The sequence below is a fragment of the Gopherus evgoodei genome, chromosome 23 (assembly GCF_007399415.2).
Source record: "Gopherus evgoodei ecotype Sinaloan lineage chromosome 23, rGopEvg1_v1.p, whole genome shotgun sequence".
NCBI classification, from domain to species: domain Eukaryota; kingdom Metazoa; phylum Chordata; order Testudines; family Testudinidae; genus Gopherus; species Gopherus evgoodei.
Window position 1 is genome coordinate 3,647,893 of NC_044344.1, and position 18,607 is coordinate 3,666,499.

At 52.5% G+C, this 18,607-nt stretch overlaps 1 protein-coding gene across 1 annotated transcript; it reads left to right on the forward strand.

Annotated features, from left to right (window-relative positions):
* The first annotated feature begins 7,648 nt into the window (after window positions 1–7,648).
* Window positions 7,649–15,669, forward strand: NEUROD2 (neuronal differentiation 2). Its single transcript, XM_030541691.1, has 3 exons — window positions 7,649–7,898; window positions 10,413–10,693; window positions 12,470–15,669. The coding sequence occupies exon 3, from the start codon at window positions 12,475–12,477 to the stop codon at window positions 13,543–13,545; it is 1,071 nt and encodes a 356-aa protein (XP_030397551.1). The 5' UTR covers window positions 7,649–7,898; window positions 10,413–10,693; window positions 12,470–12,474; the 3' UTR covers window positions 13,546–15,669.
* The last annotated feature ends 2,938 nt before the right edge of the window (window positions 15,670–18,607 follow it).

Sequence of the window (18,607 nt, forward strand, 5' to 3'; positions counted from 1 at the left end):
CCATAGTTCCTTCCTGTTAGATCCCAGCAGGGTCCACTAGGTGGCGCAGTACCACAGGCCCTATAAGAAATGGCTCCTTCTGGGATCTCCTGGTGGTAGCCAAGACTGAGCTCTTTGGGGCAGGGACTGTCTCTCACCATGGGTTTTGTACAGCACCTAGCGCAGTGGCGTCCTAATGGGGGGCGCTATGGTAATACAGAAAGGCAGGCAGTCTCCACTAGTTCTTGCACATTCAAGCTGCATGGGATTTTGTTTTGTAGTCAAGGAAAGCAAAGAAAGAACGAATATAAAGTCTCCTTGAGAGCGAACGTAGGGGGAGCAACTGGCTCTTTGAACTGTCTCCCAGAAGGGCCCCTCACACAGACAGGGAGTGAGAGCTCGCCAATTTTAAAGTACGGGAGGCACAAAACAGATCCATAATGGGTTTCATGGATTTACGTAAACCCCTGTCGTAGGTCAGGAACTTAGGGATTGCTGTCCTGCCACCCGGAGCAGTGGATGGGGAGGGCACATGGGAGTATGCGCCATAGGTCCGGGCTGAGGGGCACTGCCACAGCTGTGGGAGTGGGGAGCCCAGGACTGGGGAAGCAGGGGCAGTGGGTCACAGCTGAGAGGCAGCACCCAATCCGTGCCTGTTAAGACCGTGCACTGTGCCCAGCTCTAACCACCCTGCACTGATCTCTCCCTTCCAAGAGTACTGAACCTGCGCCCAAGTTTCCTTCATCTTTCATCTCCCCCTCCCCAGGCTCTTTTAGCAGCAGGGCCCCTCCCTTGCCCCTCACAGACAGGGGCCTGATAGCCCCTTTGCCCCCCCCCCCATCACAGCTGCCACTCCCCACCCCAGACACTGAGCAGCAACAGAAGGAGTTGCCCGCCTCTAGCTGGGAAGGCAGATTGGCTGCCGGCCCTGCCAGTCTCCCCGAGGAACTGTCTCACTGGCTGAGTGTGTGTAAGCCAGTGGCCAGCGAGATAGAGCATGGGTAGCAGGTGGCGGGAGGGGGAGGGAAATCAGCTAAACTCTGGCTCACCCCCTCTCCCTTTGGCCTAGGTGAGTGCCCAGTTGGTTGCTGGGTCAGGATCAAGTCCTGGAGCTGATCTCAGGGCTTTACTGGATCCAGCCACGTCTGAAAACAAGAAGACTTTCCTCTGGGAAGCAGGAAGACAAACCGGCCATACCCAGGAGTGTGGCCCGTGCAGGGTTAGCACAGCCAGGTGCTTCTGCAGGGAGCTAGAGATCAGAGACAGCAACACAATTGATACAGACACCTGGAATTAGCACCACAGGAAGGGCAGAGCCAATATTTCACCCTGAGTCTGCAGAGCAAACAGGCTGAGTGGCATCTCTGCACCTACAGGCCTCCCATCATGCTTGGCACTGGAAGTGCACCTCCCCTTTGCTGTGCCTCAGTTTCCCCAACTGTAACAGGAGGGTAATGTTAGCAAGCTGCTTTAAGGAAGCATTCTGAGATCTGTAGAAAGAGCTAGGGAATAAGCCCCACCACCCTGTGCATCAGAAGAGCTCAACACATTTAACGCAGGAAAGCAGTACCATCAGCCTCATTTTACAGAGGGAGAAACTGAGGCACACAGCAGGGACACAACCTGCTTGAGACCACCTAGCAGGCCAGTGGCAGAACCAGGAATAGAACCTAGATCTCTCAAGGCCCAAGCCAGCGATCTATACACAAGGCCACACCACCTCTTGCAGCAACAAAGTCCCATTATCTACCCCTGCAGTGCCTCATCTGCTTCCTCACCCACATCCATGCTGCCCCTTCCGCTGCTAACTTTCTCCTCCGCTGCCTTCTCGTTGTTCAAGTCCTTTCCACAAGCCCCCTCCTCCTGCTGATACTAACTCAGAATCAGTCACCTGGGCCTGCTCAAAGAGTTCCTGATCCGTCAGGAGCCTCTGGGTTTGAAACAGCAGATGGATTCCTGCGTGGGTGCCTGCCTCAGTTTCCCCAACCCTGTAAAATGGGAGTGAGGAGCCTTCCTTTGTCAGTCTTGCTGATTTAGAGTCTAGGTTCTTCAGGGCGGGGGCTGTCTCTCTCCCCATAGGTTTGTATAGCACCAGTCTCAGCAGGGGCCTCTGGGCATGACTCTCACACACGATAATGATCATCGATTCGTACATCTGGTGGGGGGGGAATATTTCCTCGCCAAGGAAAATTTCAAGCACAAACAAACAAACCCCTTGTGTTAGTCACCAATTTCCCATGGAAAAACATTGTGTGGTTGGATATGGAATTCCCCCCCCCCCTTCTTTTTACACCCCAAATGTTCAGTTTTCGGCAAACCAACCCAACCCATTTTGGGGCCAGCACTGAACACCTACAGCCCCCCGCCGATATTTTGCTCCAACACAAAAGCTTACCCCACTTTGTAGATGAGCCAGGTAGGTCATTGTATGTCTCTGCAAGGCTGAGGGGTCTGCCCTGGGAACAACAAGAATTATTACCATCGTGACTGCCTACAAGCCCTCACTGGGGGCAGAACCCCGCTGTGCTGGGTGCTGTACAGACACCCACCAAACACACGGTGGGCTCTTTGGGGCAGGGACTAGCCAGTCAGACCCAACAGCTGTTGCACTGCTGAGCCTTGCGGCCTAGTGGCTGGCGCAGTGAACTAGATTTCAGCAGGCCTGGGTTCTAGTCAGGCTCTACCCACTGGCTGACCTTGGGCAAGTACCTTCCCCTTTCTGTACCTCAGTTTCCTCATCTGGATAAGGGGGATAATGATTACCCCCCCCCTTAGGGAAGCTCTGTCAAATCTACCAGTGAAGAAGGACGGCAATTAGTCTATAGCCCTTTGTCTTCACAGATCTCAAAACACAAGCAGATGTGTGGCATTAGCCACCTGTTACAAGTGGAGAAACTGAGGCACAGCACAGGGCTATGACCCTCTGGAGGTGAGTGGCAGAGGTGGGACTAAAGCCCAAGTCTGGCAGGAGTCCCATGTTTTAGCCACCAGGCCACGCTTCCTCCCAAGAACAAGCCCCTCCCACGCCCAGTTTGGCCGATAGCCAGCTCCCCTTAAACTCAGCACCCGCTCGTGCGGCTCCCATCTATTTTTAAGGCCCCGCAGGATGATGGAGCGCAGCCGTCGGGATATTAATAGGATTGGAGCCCATTAGGAACATCTGTGTCAAGGGGAAGCAGCATTAAGAATCGGACCCTGCAGGGATCTTGGGCCCAGGCCTCGTTTATTCACTGGAGGAATCTGGGGCCCAAGGGGGCTGGATGGGTGTGTGGGGGGGGAAGGTTCCTCTCTCTCTCCCCCTCCTGTGCCATTTTCCCTGACGGTGGCTCCATTACACACATTATCACATCGATCTATCTCTAGCCTTCACCTCCCAGAAATATTGCCGTGTGGCGTCAGCTCCATCTGGCACTGCCTGGGCTCCCCCCCTTCCCCCACAACTGCAGCTTGCAGGGAAGGGATCAGCTAGGGAGAAGCAAGAAAGAGCCGTGGAGTCGGCTCCGCTCGGTGGTGGGGCTGGCCTGGTGGCTCATGTCCCTGTGGAGGGTCCGTGGCTGGGCCTCAAGGCCCGAGGGTCACCCCTGTTCTACCCCATGCAAAGTGCATGCAGCAGGGGCAGTGGCGAGGTGAACCTCCTCCCTCCCTTCGTGCCCCATGGGCATCAGATTTCACCTGGACAGGGTCACAAAGTGCCAAGAGGACAGAGGCAGTTTCGTGGCCCATTTAGATCATGGGCTCTGCTGAGGCTGCCAGCAAAGGGGCCGATCGGTGCCAATGGCCGAGGCCACTTTTGTGATGTGGGAGCTGGGTAGAGACCCAGCAAACCCCGCAGACGTCCGGGGGGGAGCCCAATGCCCACACGGCTTCTCTGGGCTGGTTTGTGACCCGCCACCAAGAGCTGAACTGGCCCGAGCCAGCGAGATGGGCTGTGCAGGTCCGTGGCCATCGACGAGCATTGTGTCACCCAGCGAGTGCACAAACGCTGCCACACAGGGGGAGGGCTGGTGAAATGGCCACAAAGGCGCTAAGCAAGAGCCCCGCAGTCCCTGGCTATCCCAGCCCTGGGCCCCTTCCCCAGATCTGCCAATGCCCCTCATCCCATTCCACCCCTCCCCAGATCTGCCAATGCCCCTCATCCCAATCCCCCCATCCCCCACTTTTCCAGCCCTGGGCTCCCCTCCCCAGATCTGCCAATGCCCCTCATCCCATTCCACCCCTCCCCCACTATCCCAGCCCTGGGCTCCCTCCCCAGATCTGCCAGGACCCCTCATCCCAATCCCCTCCTCCCCCACTTTTCCAGCCCTGGGCTCCCCTCCCCAGATCTGCCAGTGCCCCTCATCCCAATCCATCCCTCCCCCACTATCCCAGCCCTGGGCTCCCTCCCCAGATCTGCCAGGACCCCTCATCCTGACATGCCATCCTCTGCTATCCTAGCCCTGGGCTCCCACCTCCCACCCCACTGCCTTAAAGCAAGTAACAGCTCATCTCAAAGCCCTCAGACATCCCCTTCCTCTCTGCACCAGGTTCTTCAGGGACCTTTCCTGGGCCGGGCCCTCGGGGTTCTTCCAACAATGCAAAAGGAAACCCAGAGGATCAGCTCCCACCCCAGGGGAATCACAGCCCTTCGTAGTTACGCTCCCAGCTCCCCCTGGCCTGCCAGCTTACCTTCCTGCCAAGCAGCTTCCCCAGCCCTTCTCTTTCTGGCCCCACTCCTGGACTTACCTTCCTGCCAAGCAGCTTCCCCAGCCCTTCGCTTTCTGGCCCCACTCCCAGGGTAATCACCACAGGAGCGAACTGCCCCCCCTTCCCAAGCTTTCTTCAGGGCCTTCCCCTTAGGCTCTCCCACCACCCTCCTACTGCCAGGCATTTCTCTGATCCTCTACCTGAGCGGTCCCCCCAGCCCTCTTGAGGCTCAAGCTGGGTGAACCTGCCTGGTCACCTGGGGAGCAGGACCCACCTCACTTAAAGGGGCCAGACACCCTGTGAGGAGGGGAGGGGGAAAAGCCCCCCTCCCCGGCACAGCTGACTAACCCACCAGGTATCAGGCAGTGGGCACATGTGGGGTTTGGGAGCAGCCCCCCCTTGCTGCTCACTCATCAGCTGAGCCATCCCCGGGGGCTCACCCGTGCATGGAGACAGCACCTGAGCTGTCTGGAACGAAGGGCCAGTTCGGTCTGGTACGGGCACACAGAGCAATGCCCTGGCTCGGGTCACCAGGAGGACTGAGGCGGGATCTGCAGCTGTGCGGCCAGAGCTCAGCTCTGGGAGATCAAGGACCAGCAATTACCTGGCTCCTAAACCTCTGGGGGGAAGAGGAGGGAGAAAGTGCTACACCCTGTTCCACACAGCACAGGTCCCATTGTCCACACCTGGTGCCTTAGATTGTAAATTCTTCCAGCTGGACACCAGCTTTTTGTTCTGGATGCAGCACCCGGCTCATGACTGGGGCCTTTGGGTGCTACCGTAATACAAGGAAAAATGTGAATCATCCCCAGATGAGACATGCTGGGTGGGTCACGCATCCTGCCGCTGCTTGGGCATCTGGCTAATGAGAAGCCTGCTGCCTAAAACCTGGCCTTACCTTGGGCACCTGCCTACAATCGAGGGCACAATGTGGGGCAGGGGCAGAATTCTTTGAGGCATGCAGACCTGGGAGGAAGAACCCACCTTCCCTTCAGTGGTACCCCCAATACCGACACCCCGAGACGACGGGCAGACACAATCTGGGAGCGCACACTGACACTGCGGGGTTTGTCCAACGAACACCCTTGGGTTTGAGCCCTGGGGAAAAGCAGCCCCTTATTCTGGTGTCTGCGTAATAGCTGGATTCTGCTGAATGTTGGCGTGGGAGCAGCAGCAGGAGGCATGGAGGAATTAACCCTCTGAAAAATCAGTCCCATGTGTCCGGGTTGGGGTGGGAGGGGGGATTGATGCCACCTTGCACTGGCCACATCTGCATCTCAGGCCAACTGCCAGCTGCTACTCCCAGGGTGGCTTGGGGAGGGGGCCAACGAGGAAGGGGTGGGCAGGGAGGGAGGGAGGGGGAAGGGAGCCATCCATTAGAGAAAGTCCACAGCACAATTAAGACGTGTTTTGGTTTTCATCTCGCTGCTCTCCTTTCATCCGCTCTGCCTTTCTCATGTCTCCACTTTCTTCCCTTGGCACAGCTGAGAATCAGGCCTTTTGTATCTTTCAGTCGCCTTCTCAGGGTTTTATACAGCTGCCCATCACCGTAGCCTCTGGCTGCCTAAACTAACAGCAATAGCGAAGACCCCAGTGGACTTGCCCCTGGTCCATTGCCTAGTTTGGTGGCTACATTTTAGCACCACAGAATATTTATCATTTATTATTATTTATAGTGCAATGACATCTATAGGCCCCAACCAAAACCGAAGCCCCACTGTGCCGGGCACAGTCCATAGATTCATAGACTGGAAGGGACCTCGAGAGGTCATCGAGTCCAGTCCCCTGCCCTCATGACAGGACCAAATACTGTCTAGACCATCTCTGATAGACATTTATCTAACCTACTCTTAAATATCTCCAGAGATGGAGATTCCACAACCTCCCTAGGCAATTTATTCCAGTGTTTAACTACCCTGACAGTTAGAAACTTTTTCCTAATGTCCAACCTAAATCTCCCTTGCTGCAGTTTAAGCCCATTGCTTTTGTTCTATCATTGGAGGCTAAGGTGAACAAGTTTTCTCCCTCCTCCTGATGACACCCTTTTAGATACCTGAAAACTGCTATCATGTCCCCTCTCAGTCTTCTCTTTTCCAAACTAAACAAATCCAATTCTTTCAGCCTTCCTTCATAGGTCATGTTCTCAAGACCTTTAATCATTCTCGTTACTCTTCTTTGATTCATACTGAGAGACAGTCCCTGCCCCAAAGAGCTTACAGTCTAAACAGACTAGATCTACAAAGGATGGGGAAGGGAAACTGAGGCACAGGGGGTGACTCACCCCAGGTCAGATAGCGAGTCAGCGGTGGAGCTAGAATCCAGTCCCCTGTAAGTCCCATCTGTACTAGGAAGGATGGATATAACGAGGTGAGGTTGGAGACACAGGACTACTGGGTTCCACTCCTGGCTCCACAACTGACAAGTTACATGACCTGCAGCAAGGCATTTCCCCCTCTGTGCCTCAGTTTCCCCATCTGTAAAATGAGGATGGGAGCACAAGGCGGCTTGCGAGGCTAAATTCACTCATGTCGGTGAAGGGGTTGGATGGGCTGGTATAGCAGTTGGCGAGGAAAAGATACAAGTCGCATGCCTTTGCCCATCCTGTGGCCAGCTGGCACCAGTGTATTTGGGCTGGAGTCTCATGCTGTCCCACGGGCCTGACCTCGGCTTATGACCTCTTCTGAGCTCTCCTGGAAGTGGGGATGGAGAGACAGCCAAGGTGGGCGCGTGCACACCCCCCCCTTCTGGTTGAAATGACAACACGGGGGTGAGGCCAAGGGGCCCCGACTTTCCTCCTGGCTCTGAGATGGGCGAGGTAACTCTGTAAACAAGCCTCCGCTGGCTCTATTCTCCGTGTGTGCTGCGGGCACCCACGTGATGGGGGGGCATCGGCTCCCTGCACAAGAGCCACGCAGGAGAGGCAGCCTGCTTGAGCGAAAGCTTCGGATGCTGCCACGTCTGGTGCCCTCGCAAGCTGCCACCTCCCTCCCCTCGGCGGTGGATGCCAGTTCGTGCTCTCGGGAGATGGGTCGAGAGACACACTTTGGATCTTAATATGCTAAGACGAGGAAAATCAATTTCAATCTCCACAACGCGGGAGCAGCAGAGCAGAAGGGGAGTGAGCATTTCCCAGTCACTCGGCAACTGCACAGTCTTGAAGGCAAACTAAATAAATAAATCCATGGCAAAGGGCGAGCGGAAGACGGACAGAGGCGTGGATCGAGGCCCAGGGCCAGGTGACGCGGACAAGCGAAGTGGGCAGCGGGGTGAAGGGGAGATCTGGGGGTTGCCTTCCCCCAGTGAAGTGGGTGGAAGTGCTGGGTCTGTGCAGGCTGGTGCAGAGATAAGGGTAGGGAAGCTGTGGAATCTACGTCGCTGGGGTTTTTTTAAGAACCAGTTGGACCAATGCCCACCAGGGATGGTCTTGGCTTACATGGCCCTGCCTCAGAGCAGGGAGCTGGGCTTGCTGAGCTCCTCTAGTCCCTTCCAGCCCCGCCAAGCCCCTGCCAAGGTCACTCGATTCTGGGGGTTATCTTCAAAGTGCCAATGGGCGCTCAGCTCTTTCAACATTCACGGAGCCGGCCTCGCTTGGGCAGGCGTGTGTGCATAGGGAAATGGGTGAGTGTGCGTGTGTGCTCATGTGTGAACACGCATGTTTCTCCATGGCACATGTGTCTAGTCATGCTAGACCTTGCGTCTCTGGCCCTGGTTTTGAGATTCACACACACCTGGGATCCAGGCAGGAAATGGGCCCAGCTTCTCTTTCATAACCACTTCTCTCACGTCAGTGCCCGAAGGCGCAGCACCTCTTGGGACGCATTTCATCCGAAGAGCTGCCTGTTCTGGAATACGAAAGTTGGTTGATAATCAAACTTTGGCCTATGTGAGGCCTACACAGCCTGGCTCGCCCAGATCTGGGCAAAAGCTGGGCCGGGACATATTTATGTTATTACTATTTGCTCAGGGTGAGGGTATGAAATGCCCATCTGATCACCTGGGTGCCTCATTCGGACAGATGTGGGAGCCATTGTGTCCTGTGGTCAGTTCCCGGGATCTCGCGTGGAAGACAGAAGCCCAGAAGGGGAGATTTGAACCATATCCCAACAGGCATTTGTTGAAGCAGCGGGGGAGGTGAAGCCACACGATCAGCTTTATTCAGGGGCCCCTGCGACAGGCCTGGCTAACCTTACCCTGGCTCTCAGGTGGCTTCCGAATCTACCGTCTCTGCCTCCCTCAGTAGAGTTCAGTCTCTAGCGATAACCCAGAGCTGCTGATGAGTAGGTCAATTTGGTTTAAAGAGAGGGAGAAAAGGGAGCGGACACCTGGGGGCCTTTGACGAATGGCTGTTTCTCAGCTGAGAAGGAGGCGGGTGTATGGAGACGTGCGGTAATGATGCCCCATTATGCTGTATGGGCGCTTGCCATTACCCCGTTATTACCCCCTGCAAGTTTGCAAACACTACAGTAATGTCAGCAGCGAGCAGCCGAGCTGGCAAGCCGGGCCTGTGATTATGTTCCTAGCCTGGGACCGGCCTGGTCTTATTCCTCCATTTACAAGTAGAGACAAAAAATCGAACCACGCTCCTGGATTGTTAATTCAGCCGTGTGTGTGTGTGTGTGTGTGTGTGTGTGTGTATGTGTGTGTGTGTGTGTGTGTGTGAGAGAGAGAGAGAGACAGAGAAAGGAGGGGTGTAACGGGAAGATGTGTGTATGTGTGTGTATGTGAGAAAGAGAGAGGGGTGTGTGTGTGAGACAAAGAAAGACAGAGGAAGGGGTGTGTGAGAGAGAGGGTGTGTGTGTGTGTGTGTAACGGGAAGGTGTGTGTATGTGTGAGTGTGTGGGGGGGGAGAGAAAGAGAAAGAGATGTGTGTGTATGTAACAGAGAAAGAGGAAGGGGTGTGAGAGAGAGAGAGGGTGTGTGTGTGTAACGGGAAGATTTGTGTATGTGTGTGTGAGAGAGAGAGAGAGAGGTATGTGTGACAGAAAGAGAGGAAGGGGTGTATGAGAGAGAGGGGGAGTGTGTGTGTGTGTAATGGGAAGGTTTGTATATGTGTGAATGTGTGTGTGTGTGTTGTGTGAGAGAAAGGGGGGGTGACAGAGAAAGACAGAGGAAGGTGTGTGTGTGAGGGGGCTGTGTGTAACAGAGGAAGGTTTGTGTGTGTTTGTGTGAGAGAGAGACAGAGTAGGGGGCAGTCTTTGTGCACAACATTGGCAAATGCCCATACATTTACCTACCCTCTAACCTGCTTAGCGTGTATGTCTGGTGGGGGGGAGCTGATCAATAACACCACCCCTCCCCAGAGACAATTCCACCTTCTGTGGGGATTGGATACAGCAGAAAGGAGTGTCCTCCGCTAGAAACCTTCCCTGGCACCTGGCTCTGGGGCCCTCCCGGGGGGGTGACATAAATTTGGGAGCCTCCATCTTTCCCCCCCGTGCTACCGCCTGGGCTCCTTCCCCTGGTTCGCTGGTGGCAGGTCTGGGGAGGGAGCTGGGCTTCTTATTTTTTGCAGCCTGCAAACGGCCTGAGCCAGATCTGGGTCCCTCCGTGCAGCCCCCTCGCTCCCCGATCCCTCCCCCCCCGACCCAAGCCTGCCCCCCACATTCCAGGGGGGCTTTGCTGCGGCTCGCTCCCTACACCCCATTGTTCAGCCCGAGCGCTGTTCCCCTGCTCCGCTTTCTTGCCCGTGGTCCCATTTTGCAGCGTGTGGGCAGATCCGTAGATTTGGATTTTTTCTTTTCTGACTACAGAGTGACAGATGGCGATTCCTCCTTCCCCAGAGAGAAAAATCTCCCTGAATGCAGGCGCATGTCAATCATTGGCTCTCATGTGATAGCTCCAGCCGATGACGTGCCAACCATATGGCATTGGCATCAGAGCTGGTACCCCCTTTGCTTGGTGGTAGAGATGCCACTCTCGCCTCCTTTTGGATAGAGCACTGAAGAAAGCTGTAGCACCTTAAGGAGCTTTGCCCTAGTCCCAGAAGATGCTGGGGACAATGAAATAAGAATTCCTCCAGTTAGCTTTGAAGGTAAGTTATGTAAGAAGTGAACGGGGAGGGGGCGCTGGAAACTTGAATGGATAAAAAGGAACTTCCAGGGTTATTTTATTTTAAGATCCGATCTATTTTTTTTTTTTGAGGGAGGAGGGAGTCTTACTTCAATCCCCCCGATTTAAGAGGGCATAGCTCTGTAAACATGAAAATCGACCCCAGAAACTATCTTCCATCCGTTGTCCCACCAGGGAACGAGATATTTCGATATAGCTGCACACATCGAATGGGAACAAAATGAAGCTAGAGATTTTTTTTATTTTTTAACGGAGGAAAGGGCTCTTTCAAATCGGAAGGCTCCGGCTTTAATTTTTTGCTGGTTAAAAAAAATTGCACTGCACACACGCACACACACACACATACTCACACACACACACAAAGACAACGCTAAGGAAATTGACAGGAGATCGCTCCCTTCAGTCGCCTGGCTGGAGAGAAAGATTCTCGCCGCGAGATAACCTTGCAAAGCGGAGAGAATTTGCTGGTTATTGCTCCCGGGAAATATACTCGTGCTGCAAACTCTGTCGGTTTAGCAAGACCCTCCCGTGTCTGGAAGTGGGGCTGGGCTGGAAGGGGCATTCATTTCTAGTCTTCTTTTGGATTTATATATACACCCAAACCAAAAACCCGTTAAGATTTGTTTTTAGTGGCAGCCTGTGAGGGGTTGATCTGGAGCCGCAGCTGGAGTGTGAATTGTGTCTCGCTACATACAGGGCGTTTGATCAAAACCACAGAAACGTGGCGTGGGCAGAGGACATTGATCGAATGCAAAGTTGGACAGCTGGGCCGAGGTGGGGGGGGGGTGCAGTGGTCTGATCGGGCCGGTATGGGGAGAAAGGGAGGGGGTGCCAAAGGGATTCATAATAATCGGACTGATCGGCTCGTCTGTTTCAAGACTGGCGAAAGGGAGTGGGAAATGGGTCTGTTCTGAACCACACGGCAGGAAAAGTTGAAGACTGTCTGCGGAGGCTTGGGCCGCAATGAATGGAGAAGAAATTGACACCCAGGGGGAGGAAGTATCGGCCGAGGAGGTGGGGCGGGGGAGAGAGAGACGAATGGGGTGAAATCGGTTTCCTAACATTTAAATAACAGACCTGAGCCACGCGGAACGGAATAAAGACGGCGGAAAATACAAAAATAAAATCAAATTTAAAATAAAAGAAGAACCTGGAGTTCCAAATGAATTATGAACCCAAATCTGCCAAGCGCATTTCCCGGGATCGGTCACAAGGCGATCGGGGAAACCAATTCATTTTAATCCCACTTTGAAACCATTCGATCGTTTTGACGCGGGATCTGGAGCTGGATCCCTGCCCTTCCCGTGGCGATTTCCCCAATACACGCCGGGTTTCGATCTCCCGAGCCTCTCCGCGTGTGCGTGTTCCGCGTGGGGCGGGTTTCTAAGCAGCTGGAAGCCGGGCGGAAAGTCAAGGGCAGAATGGCCACCCTATGACACCCCCCTCCGCCTCTCCCCAGGTTCGTTTCCATTGCCAACTACACCCCGCTCCGCTCCGGTTCGGCGCCTGGGGAAGCGACAGTGCCAATCGCGTGCGTCCACCCCCCAAATTGAATCGCCATAGGAGTTGGCCAGTCACCCCCCCAGACACACACACGGGTCCGGGCCTGAGTCCCAGCTTGGTGCAGCCGAGGCGGGTCGGGGGCCGGGGGCGCAGCAGAGACAATGGGCATTTGGGAAAGCGCGTGGCTAAAATGTTCCCTCTCTCTCCTCCCCCCACCCCGTGTCCCCCTCTCCAGCCATCATGTTGACGAGGCTGTTCAGCGAGCCCAGCCTGCTCCCCGAAGTGCAGAAATTCCCCGGCTGGGCGGAGGAGTGTGAGGAAGATGAGCCCAGCGACAAGGAGGGGCGGAAAGGTAAAACGTGCCCGCAGCAGGAGGAGCCGCGGGAAGGCTCCTTGGGCGAAAGCAAGGAGGAAGGGGACCTAGGCGGGGACGAGGAGGAGGAGGAGGAGGAGGAAGAGGAAGGGGTGGAGGAGGCCGAAGGGGACCGGCCCAAGAAGCGCGGCCCGAAGAAGAGGAAAATGACCAAAGCGCGGCTGGAGCGCTCCAAGCTGCGCCGCCAGAAGGCCAACGCGCGGGAGCGCAACCGCATGCACGACCTGAACGCGGCGCTGGACAACCTGCGCAAGGTGGTGCCCTGCTACTCCAAGACCCAGAAACTCTCCAAAATCGAGACGCTGCGGCTGGCCAAGAACTACATCTGGGCGCTGTCCGAGATCCTGCGCTCGGGCAAGCGGCCCGACCTGGTCAGCTACGTGCAGACTTTGTGCAAGGGCCTGTCCCAGCCCACCACCAACCTGGTGGCCGGCTGCCTCCAGCTGAACTCCCGGAACTTCCTCACGGAGCAAGGCCAGGAGGCCGCGAGGTACCACGGCCCCAATTCTTCCTTTGCCCTGCACCCCTACGCCTACCAGTGCTCGCGGCTCTCCGGCACGCCGTGCCAGTCCGGCCCCATGGCCAGCTCCCACGCCTTGCGGACACATACCTACTGCGCCAGCTACGAGACCCTCTATGGGAACGCGTCCCCCGACTACAACAGCTCGGAGTACGACGCCCCCCTGAGCCCCCCACTGTGTATCAATGGCAACTTTTCCCTCAAGCAAGACTCTTCCCCGGACCACGAGAAAAACTATCACTATTCTATGCATTACTCCGCCCTGCCAAGCTCCCGGCCGGCCGGCCACAACTTGGTATTTGGCTCCTCTGGGGTGCGCGGGGGGGTGCACTCCGAGAACATCCTGCCTTACGACATGCACCTGCACCACGACAGAGGCCCCATGTACGAAGAGCTCAACGCGTTTTTCCATAATTAACCCCCTTGTGACCACTGAAATTCCCCCCCCCCCCACGACTGCACATAGCAACCCCTCCCCAACCCACTGCCATTCTGCTCTAGGGTTTAAATGTCTCCTCCGCCCCAAAACTGTGACCGTACAATTGTTAGGTGTCTCCCTGTCACACACACACAAAGCTAGACTTTGCTCGGCTCGTGGCTCCAGACGAATTAGTCTCCCCTTTACTCGGCCCCCGAGGACAGCGGAGCAGAGCAGAGTATACACCGAAAAGAAAATTTACTTTGGTGCAATATATATATATAATGTAAAAAAAATACTATGACAAAAGCTAACCTGCAGGTTTGCAATCGATTGAGACAAGTGTCTATTATGGCCACATGGAAAGAGAGTTTTAGGGAGAAAAAATTGGAAAATTAGAAACCCCATAAATTTTTTTTAAAGGGACAAAATGTGGACAGTAGAAATAAATGGGGGAAAAATAGAGAAATCGAGCATCTTTCCTCCCCCGCAAAAGTAAAGAATATTGTTTGGCAACACATCAAAGTAAATTTTAAATAATGCCAGCTCGGTTTTGGTTTTTTGGGTTTTTTAATTTATCAGGATGCTTTTAGAAGCGGTTATCCCAGAAAGGGGGAATTCTCTATTCGTTCCGAGGATTCACTGAAAGATCCCATGGAAGTTTAATTAAGAAAAAAAAATGTTTGCAACTTCAAATCAGCATTTCAATGCAGTAAGAACTTTTAGAAGCAATAAAGAGGCAAACAGAAGATAAATATATATCGATATATATCTATGCAAGTAGGTACTGAACTAGAAAAGTAACACACAAAAGAATTCATACGGAATATTAGACTATGGACCAAGCAACTTGTTGAGGTTAAAAAGGTGCACTTTTTGATTTGAAGGGAACTGAACAGTTACGTTCCCTTCGTTGTTAACAATCAGTGACTTCAGCTTTTTTGAACACCCTTGTACCACAAGTAACATATTTTCCAAATTGTGTGTCATGATGTTTTTTACCTGTTTTAAAAACTTTTAAAAAAAATAGAGGGGAAAAAAGATTTCTATGAAATGGCAAAAATGTTTTGTTATGTATGGGTAGGAGCAAAAAAAATGCAAATATGCAAATTATAAAAGTGGTGTGAAGAGAGCACTTATTATGCTATATATTTTAGTTGGCTATTTTTCCTATACTGAGGACTCTTTAAGTTATTTCTTTATGTAATGCATTTTTAGGGGAGGGAGGGAAAAAATTGTGTAACGAATATATCCGTATAAAACATGGTATCAAGACCCAAATTGATATATCCTGGTATATTTTTTGGTGCATTGATCTAATTAATTTCATTAGTATTTATTCCATTTTTAACACATTCTTTAAATCAGGAGACGTTGGTAAAATATTTTTAAACCTGCCTACATCACCTTTAAACATACCAGCTTTTTGAAATAAAAGGAAGGAAGAGAATTTCTGATAAATGTTTTAAAAAAGTTTTACAAAAAAAATTGTAGCAAAGGTGAAAATGTCTATCAGACACCAGAAGTGCTTTTTTGTGTTTCTGTTCAGTTTAATTAAGATTAATAAATATTTATGTCAAATGATATGCAAAAGCAAAACCCGTTTCTTACAATGATGTAATTTAAAAAAAAACAGTATTGTTTTGCTATAAGCATTTACACAAAGTCTCTTGGTCTGACATAGGTCCCAAAGTTATTCCACATTTTCGATAGCATCGGAAGGCAGATTTGAAAAGGTTAGAAATGGCATCGTATTTTTTATTTTTCCTTAAATCTCTCTGACACTATTTTTTAAAAAAGCGAACGCAAGAATGTGACGGTGTTAGCAAACAAAACAGATTCTGAGAAACTTACCAGAAACTAGTGGGGGGAGGGTACTGATAAGCTAGAGAAGTTTTTCAAAAGTACATAAATAAACTGCATGCATCAGTATAAAAAAAAAGAAAGTACAATATTTTTCCAGAATCTAAACTCGTATTCAATTGGATGTTTGAAGTATTACTCACAGTGGAAATTTCCACAAGAACTGATCTCTTCTGTGAAATGCACCAGTATACTCATTTGACGTTAAGAGCAGCAGTCAATTGTGATTTGATTCAAAAGTGTAATTAACAAGCGTCCTAAGACGACAATTAATAAATATTAAATGTTGACTCTGTCATGTTTACTAGTTTACTTGAAATACTCACGCTAAATATATATACACGAGACCCCATTCTTTCAGCCAGAGCACTCTCCGAGTACTTTTCTGGAGTGAGGAGCAAAGGAGATCTCAGAACTACTCCACTCCCAGAAGCTTAACTTGTCTTCAAGGCAGCTGTCGATTGGCTACATGCTTAAAAATATATAGCGACTTTTGCAAGAGTCACATTTGATGTTACAGAGCTTAATGAAGTTTCCTTGTCTTGTACAGCTGGCATCTCCTTGCAACCTTTTAAAACAGACTTTTTTCCTTTCCTTTATTCTGCACGCCAGTTGCGCGATAATTTCAGAACAAAAATATATCTAAATACTGGTGCAATGCATGCATGGTTTGCCAAACAGGAGGGGAAAAAAAAACACGTTTTGGGATAAGGTGCACAGGGTTTATATTTTAATATTCCGGCTTGCAAATTTTTTATATATATAATAATGATCATTCTAAAGTACCCACCAGTAGCACTGATGTCAAATCTCTATATAGCAGGAAGGCACCGTAGAGCTGGTGACAACCATGTCACCCCCAAATAAATACATAAATGCAATCGAGCTGGTCCTGATGGATGCGAGACTCTGAGCCATTTGTGATGCCACCCGGAGTTACCCTAAGGGGCTGGCAAAGAAAGATCGAGCGGTTGGTTCCCTTCCCCCCACCCAACCCCAGGTTCGCTATTAAAAGGCATTGTCTGCAGCGTGTGACCCGGCCGATCCTGGGAGCTGTCCAGAGCTCCCTGGTGCTGAGCAAACAGCTAGCAGGCAGCCCGAAGCCTCCCATTCAAAGCGGTCTTAAGCCCAGACATCACCAATCCTTGTGACACTGGATCCACCCTGGTCATGTCGTCGTGTCCCCCCCCCCTCCCCACTCGCCTTGGCTCATAAGCCCGGAGTCGTGTCTCGGGAGGGCAGAGGGGCTCCTGTCCACACGTACAACCAGGCATCGGGGAGGGCTGAGGGCGCGTGGTTTGCGCGGCCAGCCGCCCCCAATGTCACCCTGGTGTGGCCAGCCAGGGAGAGAGCTGGATCCTTGGCAGCCCATGGAGGGGCAGGCAAAGGCCCCCTTGAAAACGCGCGGAGAGAAACTTCTGGCCAGGGTGAGCGCTTCCTTTGCGGGAGATCTGGGAAAGGGGCCGAAGCCAACAGGCCCCTTGTAACCTCCCATGTGATGCGCCGCGGAGTCTGGCCAAAATTCAGACCAGTGGGTTTGGTTTGGTTTGGTTTGTTTCCCCACAACAAAGGAATAAGCCACCGGGGCAGGTAGAAAGATGAGCTTGAATTTACCTGCCATTAAAAACCTTTATTTGAAGGCTAATTGAGTGGGGTTTTCTCCCTATAACGCGCTGCCCTCACTAAATGGACCCCCGGAAGCAAGGCTCGGGATTCCGATAGGAGAGGTTCTCCTTTGCCGAGTATTGTGTCTTTGGGGGTCTCACTCACGGGGGCTGGGGCTCGCCCGGACTGGGCACTGCCCCTAGGGGCTGGGGAAGAGAAAGAGACGTGGTTCTGGCGAAGTGGGGATTCACTCAAGAAAGCTCTCTCTCTCTCTCTCTCTCTCTCTCTCTCTCTCTCTCTCTCTCACACACACACACACACACACACACACTTTTCCAATCTTTGAATTGGAGGCCACACACACACACACACACACACACACACACACACACACACACACACACACACACACACACACACACACTTTTCCAGTCTTTGAATTGGAGGCGAGGAAGCAAAGGATGAGCCTGCCCTGTGTGGACACACGCAACCCTCCAGCCCCGCACTCCCCGCAAAAGGAGGTGACCCAGGCTGGCCTTTGACATTGTTAAACATCCCCAGCAACAAAGTTCCCCGGCATTTTCAAACCGACCCGCTCTGCGTGAATCCCAGGCGCAGCCAATTCTTAACAGACTTTGTGCTTGGGTCGGCCTTTGCTAGGAGTGTGACTCTGTCACCCACGCGTGTGCATGGTGCACGCCAGTGGAAGGCGGTGTATACTGCGCAGCTACAGTTCCATGCCTATGTCCTATATGATCGATCTACTATGTGTATAGACACGTGTCTGGTCTAGCTATATCGATCGCATCTTGATGGATCATATCGACAGCACATAGCTAGTTAGAGCTACAACTCTGTTAGAAACCCACTCGGGGAGAGGGGGTGTCATGTTTTGCGGCGTGCCAGCGCCAAGTTGAAAAGGGAAAAAAGGATTGAGTGGGGAGGGAGGGAATCACTGGCGATTTCTGAATTTCAGAGGGAAAGGCGCGATGGCCGAAAGAAAGGGAACAGATCAAAAGGAAGGCCACAGCTGAAGACGCACTTAAGAAATTGGGTCTGGGTACCGTGTCAGTAGCCCAGGAAATGTCGCCTTTAAAGTTCGCACTAATTTGCTCTTTGTAGGACTGGCCGAAGATGTGCGGGGCAGGCGAGGGTCCCCGCTGGGGGAAGTCTGGGGTTCTTTTACAGCCAGAAAACTCCTTCCTCCAGGAAACCAACAATAACAATAACGGGTTTCAACGAGCTGAGTTGCAAATGTGAAACTTGGCTGGGAACCAGCTGAGGAGAAAAGACTTTTCTGGTCCCCCGAGAGGGAAAGTGAGGGGAACCTCCCCCCCCCTCAGTACAGAGCTCAACTATTGAACTCCCCACTTCAGCTCCCAACCCCGGTCAGAAGCTCTGATGCCCACCCGCCCAAAGGACAGCAGGAAACTGAATCCATTTGCCGCCCCTCTGGCTTCTGAATCCATCAAAACAGCCCCTCTAGAAACAGCCACAGCGCGACCCTCTGCGAACAGCGCTGAAAATTGGATTCGCGGCCACCTGGGCTCAGGCTGCGCTGCTTTGGTTGGAAATGCCTTGAGCTCAGCCAGAA

What these genes read in the sequence shown, in the direction of transcription:
- NEUROD2 (XM_030541691.1), top strand. Translation starts at nt 12,475, where the DNA reads ATGTTGACGAGGCTGTTCAGCGAGCCCAGCCTGCTCCCCGAAGTGCAG.